Below are 9,280 nucleotides of genomic sequence, written 5' to 3'. Positions count from 1 at the left end.
AGCCCATATCCAAAACCTTCCATAGATCTCTGTCTGGGCTCAAAAGGAACTTAATATAAATAGGAGAATAAAGGAGACAGAAATCATAAGTTTTAATAGCTAAAATTTTCTTCCCCCTCTAGTAAGAGGAGTTCGAATTTCTCCAAATTGGAAAAAGATTTCTTCTGTCTTCTTTATTTAAGTCCTAGTATTCCGGTGAGATCAGCCCACACTGATATTGGAGTACAGTTCGGGAACCAGAGAGAAGATCCGTGGTCTAGTATTCAAAGCGTCACGTGGAGAAGTCGCTAGCCATCATCAATTCGTTGGAGAATTAATTAGGTATTATTTCTGCTCCGTAGAAAAGCATGTTTTATGCTTCAATGTTCTTAAAGCATGATTAATTCAAGTTATGAGCATGATACATGTGAGAATTACGCGAATAGCTTTTGTCTAAATAATCTGCTAAATAGATCTGATTATTACGTAATTTATTTGTGCGATTAATAATTATTAAATTATGATAATCCGACGCACGCTTCCGCTGCCAGTTCCTTCAATAACAATATAATATTTTCTAAAACTGAGATTTTCGGTACGGTTACGATATGAAACTTTTAGTACGGTATACCCTACAAACCCCTAATCTATGTTGGGTTTGGGGTGTTAGTCATAGGCCAACGTGGGCTACTTAATTTGGGTCAAATAATCTCAGATGTCTAAAACAAAAATTTGTACACCCGTTATATTTCGTAAAAATGATTAAATAGTTGTACCTTGAATGCTATATTTTTTCCACACTAAGATAATGACATTCTTACATCTATTTATTACATCAAAGACTAAAAGTCTGAATCTCATTTTGAACGATACAATTTCTCCAAATTCCGTGAGCACTCCTCATCTAGTCTGCTTGCATTTGATAATCTATTGAATTGCATCAACATGGGAGAAGCCGGTCAATCAGGTACATTTTATTTGCACAAAATACATATGAAAAAACATAATCAATGTTGATGCTTTCTTGAAATCTCGTTCTCACAGTTGACGAGCAAATCGAGACTCCTTATGATCCCTCGATCCATCAACGAAGAAACGTGCATTCGTGGGGCCGTTTGTTAGCTTACACACTACTAATTCTTGTAGGAGAATCAAGCTCAACTTTGCTAGGTGGACTATACTTCAATGGAGGTGGAAACAACATATTCTTGGTTGCACTTCTTGAATTTGTTGGCTTCCCTATTCTTATCCCATTCTACATCTATTTTTCATCTCGATCAACCTATTCGATCTACGAGGAATCATCCAACAAGACTACCATGACCATAATATTATACATGTTGCTAGGTTTGCTTGAAGCCAGTTGTAGCATTATGTATGCAATCGGACTCCAACAACTCCCGGTGTCCACATATTCACTCATCGGCACTACCCAACTTGGCTTCAACGCCCTCTTCGCCTTTTTCCTCAACTCAGAGAAACTTACCCCACCCACACTTAACGCGGTGGTCCTCCTCACCATCTCCTCCGCCCTGCTCATTTTCCAACCCAGTCATTACAAAAATGATTGGGTTGAAAAAGGCAGGGCAGAGAACTTTAAGGTGGGTTCTTTTTGCACCCTGGTGGGGTCTGCGCTTTATGCGCTGACCCTGTCACTGATAGAACTAGTCTCTGACAAAATTATAAAACAAGAAACATTTCCTTCAATTTTGCACATGAACATTTTTGAATCCCTAATCTCCACGTGTGCCATCGCGGTTCCTCTCTCGTCTAGTGGAGGGTGGCCGGCGGTAATGAGAGAGATGGAAAATTTCCAGCACGGGAGGGTGGCGTACATGGCAGTGGTCACCACATCCGCTGTTGCGTCACAACTTCAGGCGATAGGATCCGTCGGCCTAATTATAGAGGTTTCGTCATTGTTTTCGAATGTGATTGCAACGGTTGGGTTGCCGATTGTTCCGATTTTGGGAGCAATTTTCTTCCATGAAAGTTTGGATGGGATCAAGGTCATCTCCATCATCTTAGCTGTTTGGGGTTTCACATCTTATGTGTATCAGTACCGTTGAGCAGTGTGTAGGGACTTTCGTGTTTCAGATTGAATTGCAATTAATGTTATGTAATAGATATACAAAATGTAACGTAACTGAAGATACAACTATCAGACATATATGATGCACATAAAAGCAAACTTTAGTTTAGCACATGACACCGAACACACAATTTCCAAGTAAAATGTTAAGTACTTGTCAATCATGAAAATATAGCCTAGTTAATAAATTCAGGTGCATATCTTTGATCTTCTATAGCCTAGTGAATTAACTTATAAATTGATTAAGTGCCAAATGGTCAACTTAAATATTTACTAGTAGTACATCTTAGTTAAAATCATATTACATCTTAATACTTATATAAGTTCTTGAAATATTTTATGAAATCTATACTTTTACTAATATCTTTATATATATATAGTAAATGCTTCTAGTTTAAATCACACTTATATATATTAGTATAGTGGAGAGTGATCAATTGCTAACTCATCCCTTAGTTGCTAACTACAACTAATTTAAGATCATAAAATTTTAGAAATCTTGTGGTCTACAATTTGTCATGTGTAATTTCGTTTTTCATTTTTTAATATTAAAAAGATAATAACAACTATCAAATTTAGGGTTTAGAAATACAATGTCAATACAGTGTATGAAATACATCAACACGAAGACATAATAATGTCAACACAATTTCATATTTACATTTTACAAGCATAATATTGACATATTATGTAAGGTGTATTGACATAAATCTGTTCGTCAAAAATACGAAAATTCAAAAAAAAATTCAATTTTTTTTCAAATTTTGACGCCGGAACATATGCATGTAGTATATCGTTGGAATCCTTATAAAATTATCTTTAATTTGATATGTGTTATATGAATTTAAAGTTTTGGGATTTCTTTTAAAAGTTAGTTATAACTAACTTGACATTAATACCCCTATTGATTTTTATTGGAATTAATCCTATAGTCTTATTGACGTTTTTTGTTGATCGTATTGACATTTTGTGGTTAATGATCTAGGCCTTTAATTTGAATATCTAATGGCTATTATTGAGTTGTAGTTAGCAATTAAGCATTGAGTTAGCAATATAAAACTCCCCTTAGTACTATACTTTATTTATCTTAAAAAAAATTAATTTATATTGATGATCTGTATTTCATCTTATTTAATGCGTACTAAAATAAATACGAAGTATTTAAAATATTTATGAGATCTAAACGTTTACTAGCATGCTCCAAAAAATAATATTCTGTATTTAAAATATTTATGAGATCTAAACTTTTACTACCATACTCCAAAAAATAAGTTTACTACCATACTCCAAAAAAAAAAAAAAAGTTTACATTTTAGTTAAGAAACGTAAATCTGGCGCCTTACACCACTCGGCCAAACTGTCTAACGTTTCACATTTTAGTTAAGAAACCTATTAATAATCATTATTAACATATATAGTTTGTAGCTAATGCTTTGCATGTATAGCATGCTAAAAATGCTCAATCATTTTTGGTTGTAGCATTAATTCTCCTTTAACTGAACCGGTAATATTTTGACACGTATTAATGCACTCGAACATAGGCAATTTAGGTGGTGTTCGATTTTCTAGATAAAATAATACTAAGATATAATTTATGATTGAATTGTGAGATTTTTTTAGTCGAAGGGGATTAGCTATGACTAATTATCTCAAGTCTTATAAATCGAACACCCCTTTAAAGTAAAAGCAGCATAAATTATGGAAGTGGGCGAGTTTTAGCTCAATCATTACTACATTGCCATGAAGGGATCATAAGTTCATAGCACATCTAATTTCGATGATCTAACAAAATTCAGAGCCACTATATTGCTACAAATACGAATGTTAATAACGTATTCAAAAGAATTAGGTGGAAGATTGTGAAATATTTGGAAATAATCCCTCAACTATTGATTGATTAATCTTAAGCACACTTTTGAGAATAGGGATGTGATCATACATCCTTTTAACTGCGAACTACAACTAATTTAATACCATAGGATTTAGAAATCTTATAGTCTATAATTTGAGTCATGTGTAATTTCGTTTTTCATATTTTAATGTTAAAAAGATAATAACAACTATCAAATTTAGGGTTTATGAACTCAATGTCAATATAGTGTATACAATATATCAACACGAAGATATGAAAATGTCAAAACAATTTCATATTGACATTGTGCAAACATTATATTGACATATTATGTACGCTATGGTGATATTACATGTTTCTTGAAAAATACAAAAATTCATGAAATTTTTTTCAAATTTTGATATCGAAACATATGTATGTAGGATCTCGTTAGAATCCTTATAAAATTATCTTTATTTTGATATATGTTATACGAAAAAATAATTTAAATTGAGATAGTTATATGCATTTAAGTTTTGAGATATTTTGTAAAAGTTAGTTATAACTAATTTGATGTTAATTGACGTTAATACTTTTATTGATATTTTTGTACATTGTATTGATACTCGGAGTTGAATAATCTTAACACTTAATTTGAAGAACTAAAGCCTATCATTGAGTTGGAGTAAGCAACTTAAGGTTGAGTTAGCAATATAAGACACCTTCTGAAAATATATCTAAATTTTGTTACCAAAATGTAAATCTTAAATATTGGGACAAGAGTATGTTGCGAGACTATGTTTTCATGGGGAGATTACCATAAACAGAATTAAATTGAACTAGAACAGAAACAACAAAACGTGAAGGAGAATCAACCGAGTTGAGTAGTCCTCTTTTCACAAAATGAGATACGTCTCGTGTAGTGCTCTCGAAGTGGCGTGTCACCTCCAAAGATAAAGCGGCTAAGTTTTGTTCACTGCAGCACCGCACAGATAGAACAAGCTCAGGCGAACTAGGTAAGGTGAGGGACTGAGGCCAAAACTTCAACAAAAAACTATGCAAAGAGGGAGAGAGTGCTTATGATGCAGAGAGTGCTTTGTGGATTGTGTTGGTGGAGAATACTTGGAGTGGCTACTCTATTTATTGGGGCTTGGACCAAGCTCCAAGCCCAAAGAATAACCCAAAGACTAATTATCAATATCCAAGTCCAATCTAAGTCAAAGGCACAAGGGTTGATTTTGAAGTTTTTCTTAAAAAAAATTGAATCAGCTACTGTGAAACAATAGGAATACAATATATCACGGGTATAAAGAAGCATTGCTACATAATCGTATAAACAAGCTGCAAGTTCAAGATTACAAAGTTACTCTTTTTAAGAACACTGCTACAGAAATAACATACTAAACTGAAAATTTAGCATATTTCCATCAAAAGCTACAACTAGATAATCATCAACACTATTCCACAATAATTATTAAACAACAGATATGGCAAATCTTTGCTGGCCAAGAATATGAAATCTTGGCTACAAATTTATAGGCAAATATGCTGCTTAGCATTAAGACATTAAACCAAGAAATGATCTTGTCAGCTGACCTGGCAATCGATCGAGCTCTACTCATTCGAGCTTCCAACTCCGAGCTTCTTCACCTCCACGCGGAGGGACTTCAGATAACGGACAGCTTCATCAAGCACAGCAACAGAGCTCATCCTGTTAGCACCGGGAACGATCCCTCTCAACGCCTTCACCATTTTCCTCACTTTCTGGCGTTTCTTGTCGTTGCCACGGTTCTCATTCGACTTCTTGAACAGGGGCCGGCTCCTCTTGGACACGGACTCGTAGTTCGAGCACGAATCCGGGGAGCTGCACTCGTAGACGCCGTTTGTTCGCCCTGTGCTCACTTCATCATCGGATTCTTCTACATATTCCGTACCTAGAAGAGCATCAATGTCATCCGAATCTTCTTTCGGTTGAGATGTCGTAGCTTCTCCTTCGTCATTCGAAGCCTTTAGACCGACGGTCTCTTGGAAGAGAGCCGTATGGACACCAAAACCGGGATAGAACATTTTGGAGCTTATCTCCGGGTGGAGCATTATCTGGCTTCGGTTCTTGGTTTGGTCGAAGATTATGAAGTTTCTTGGGCAGGCATCGGTGGGTTGTATATCAATGTTGCCAAAAGGCATACGGGGTTTGATATTGTCGGGGGCGACGAGCCCATCAAAGAGAGAAGCCATATGAGCATTTTGCGTGCAATAGCCCACTTGATCACCAAGAGGGGGCATCGGCTTTTCAGGGAAGTTTGGCAGGTTGCTATGCATGAAAGCTTGTCTAGAAAGTTTTTCAGGAAACAAATACGAAGTGGCTTGTAATGATAACGATTCAGTTTTGGACAGAATTTGGGGAAAAGAAATAAATTCTTGAGGAAAGGCTAAAGGTTGAACTAAGTTGTATCCATCAAGGCTAAATGGGGCAGACTTTTATCAGTTCTAAATTGATTTCACCCAACCAAATGATAACAAATGTCAATTCTGATGCCCAGACTACGTAACAGGCTTAAGCAACTGACGGAAATATTCAGCCTGCAAGCAATAGATATGCAAGAAAATAGTTTAGAATCCAATTCAGCAACAAATTCAAACATGCAGGTCAATCGATTCGTCGTGTATCATCATCAAGCAAAAGCAAGAACCGAGTGCACTACAAAATGCACACGCATGGTTAAAATAGTACTATTACTTAAACACGATCCTGTCACATTAAAGATAAACAATAAACTAAAGAACGACTTGAAAAGAATTGAATTTTAAGCCCTATTAAATTAAATGATCTAGAGATCTTGACATCGAAGGCCTTTTAAGAAATGTTTAATGATTCAATGCAAGACATGCACTTATAAGACATTCACACTGTACCAAATTAATTAAAATGATACAGTATGATTAATTCTATCCAAAACACCCTAGATCTCAAGTATAATGACTTTACAAGAAATGCTAACACAAAGTACCAAGCATTTGTCCTGAAAGAAGACACCCCCCTTAATAGGAAAAACAATCTATACCATCAATTGTAAGTTGTAATGTTTAAGTGACTCGATTGTAGAATAAGTAATTGAAAAGGGAAAATTACACAACTTCATGGAAAATACAAAGAAAGCACTAACCTGTCTAACTTGCATCAATTGGTAAAAAGCAATGCTTCCAATACTCATATTAATCTGTGCCAGTTGTTTTGCTTTCTGATTTTTCTTTCGAGAGACAGCAATGCGCATTCTTCTCACTTCACCCACCACGACAAAATATAGCTAGTAGACAAGTCGACCAAAATAAGGCAGCTCAAAAAAACTTGTCTGCAAGAAACAAACTCAACAGGTTATTCGAAATATATCAGATTACTCAAAAGTTGAAGCAAACTAAATAAGAAATTAGTCTGCGACAACTCAAATAGGTGCAGAAAGGAAATTTAGGGTTCATAAACCCCCCATTAGGGATTACAATTCCCAATCACAATCAAGTTGAACTTTTATTATTTCAAAGGCACATAAAAATTACTCCCTCAGTCCCAAGATATTAGACTCATTTCTTGTGGCACAAGAATTTAGGAGGTGTTGTTTAGTTGTGTAAGTGGAATTGATAATAAAGTAGATTTTTACCATAAATAGAAATGGCTCAAGTATGTTGGGACACCCCAAAGTGGTATACGAGTCTAATATCTTGGGACGGAGGGAGTAAAACACAACGAATCTGTATAAATTTCATGCTTCAACATGGGTATGTAAACTACTATTTGGAGACCCTAAAACCATACACATTGTTCCAAAAACAAGCAAGCAATAGGTTTGAAGATGCCATACAAGACCGCAATGAAGTACTAACATTTATGCATCATACACATATCTATCAATGTAAATCAAGCATTGAAGTTTGCACAAATACAAAAATGCTAATATGGAAAGGGCATATGCTGAGAACTCACCAAATGGAATTGATTTATAGGATAACGAGAAAGAATACAACCAATCGCAGACGCTTCCCAAAATAATTCGGAGATACCCACGGCATGTTGATCTACTTCTTAAGCTCAATAAATTTAATATGTATGACACCTACCCCTTTCTGTAGCACAAACAAACATAATCAAAGACAAATCAATACCAGTTGTGAATAATTGATGTATACATATAAACAGCATAACAGTATTATATCACGAAATCAAGTATTTAATCAAAATAATTCAAGAAAGCTAAAACAGTTGCAACCAAATCAACTCTTTAACTATGAGGAAACACTGTATTATATCAGAGAAGGAGAGAAATTCATCAAACACTTAGGATCTCAGGCTTCACAGCACATTAAAGTGAAAAAAACAAGAAACTATAAAAAGTAACTATCAGAAATGCAAAATCACATCCATAAAGAAAAAATTAATTCTTCACTATGTTTTAATACAGCTCAAAAATAAAAATAAAATTCTAAAACTGCAAAACCTAATTTCTTCAATAAAGGGCATAAATCTGATATCAAAGATGCAACATTTCCAGAACAATTAGAAACACATAAAAACCCCAGATCGCTTTCACAAATCACAATCTCAGAAAGCCCCAAAATGATCAGAGACGGATCATGAACAAACAAAAACTCAAATCACAAAAGTTTATAGAAAAAAAAAAAAAATCGAAGTTCCACTAATCAAATCATCCACACCAAGGCAACAATCAACTAATCAACAGAATCAACACAGTTCAAAACGAAATCAGAAAATTTGAGCAGAAACAACACGAGCTGAGCTTAAGCTGAGCGGCGAAGATTACCAAGAAGAAAATGAAATAAAAAAACCCACAGCAGAATCGGTTGTTCAGAGGGAATAATGAAAGAGGTGATATTTTTGGTGAGTGGGAGAGAGAGGTTGAAAAAAGTGGTGGTCCTAGTGGAGGATTGGCGTGTGAAGATTATTAAATGCAGTAAAAGCATGGAGAGGAGAGAGAATGAATGCAACGGAGGTCCGTTGGATGATGCGGTGGTGGCCGTCGGATTGGGCGAGCACGCGTGATGAGAAAAAGGTAGGCGTCCACGAGGTGTTTGACAAAATGCGTATCTAATACTGGAATTCGTAAAAATATTTAATTCAAACCTTTTGACATTTTTTATTTCTTAAGTACATTTATTTACTCTGCGTTCTAGAAAGATATTCCATCCGTCCCAAGATATTAGATTCGTGTAACAATATCTCTTAAATTTCTATGTCTAAAAAAAGTGAGTCTAATATCTTGGGATGGAAAGAGTACTTTTTTTTAGCTAGAAATTAAAGAATTGATAAATAAGTTTGTATGAAATCCCCTTTCTAAGTTGTTTGAAAAATATTTTTTATACCAATAATTAGT

The 9,280-nt window shown here is 34.8% G+C and overlaps 1 protein-coding gene and 1 pseudogene across 1 annotated transcript; one reads left to right on the top strand and one right to left on the bottom strand.

Annotated features, from left to right (window-relative positions):
* The first annotated feature begins 924 nt into the window (after positions 1-924).
* On the top strand, positions 925-2,230 carry LOC125209501 (putative purine permease 10 pseudogene; annotated as a pseudogene).
* Positions 2,231-5,206: 2,976 nt separating this feature from the next.
* LOC125214390 (transcription factor bHLH144-like) lies at positions 5,207-8,866 on the bottom strand. Its single transcript, XM_048115391.1, has 4 exons — positions 8,711-8,866; positions 7,876-8,015; positions 7,064-7,249; positions 5,207-6,479 (listed from the first exon to the last, which is right to left on the bottom strand). The coding sequence occupies exon 4, from the start codon at positions 6,216-6,218 to the stop codon at positions 5,514-5,516; it is 705 nt and encodes a 234-aa protein (XP_047971348.1). The 5' UTR covers positions 6,219-6,479; positions 7,064-7,249; positions 7,876-8,015; positions 8,711-8,866; the 3' UTR covers positions 5,207-5,513.
* Positions 8,867-9,280: the final 414 nt, after the last annotated feature.

This window comes from Salvia hispanica, chromosome 3, assembly GCF_029641045.1.
Source record: "Salvia hispanica isolate PSC_SH4W2 chromosome 3, Shi_PSC_v1, whole genome shotgun sequence".
Classification (NCBI taxonomy): domain Eukaryota; kingdom Viridiplantae; phylum Streptophyta; class Magnoliopsida; order Lamiales; family Lamiaceae; genus Salvia; species Salvia hispanica.
This window is presented reverse-complemented; position numbering and strand designations above follow the sequence as displayed.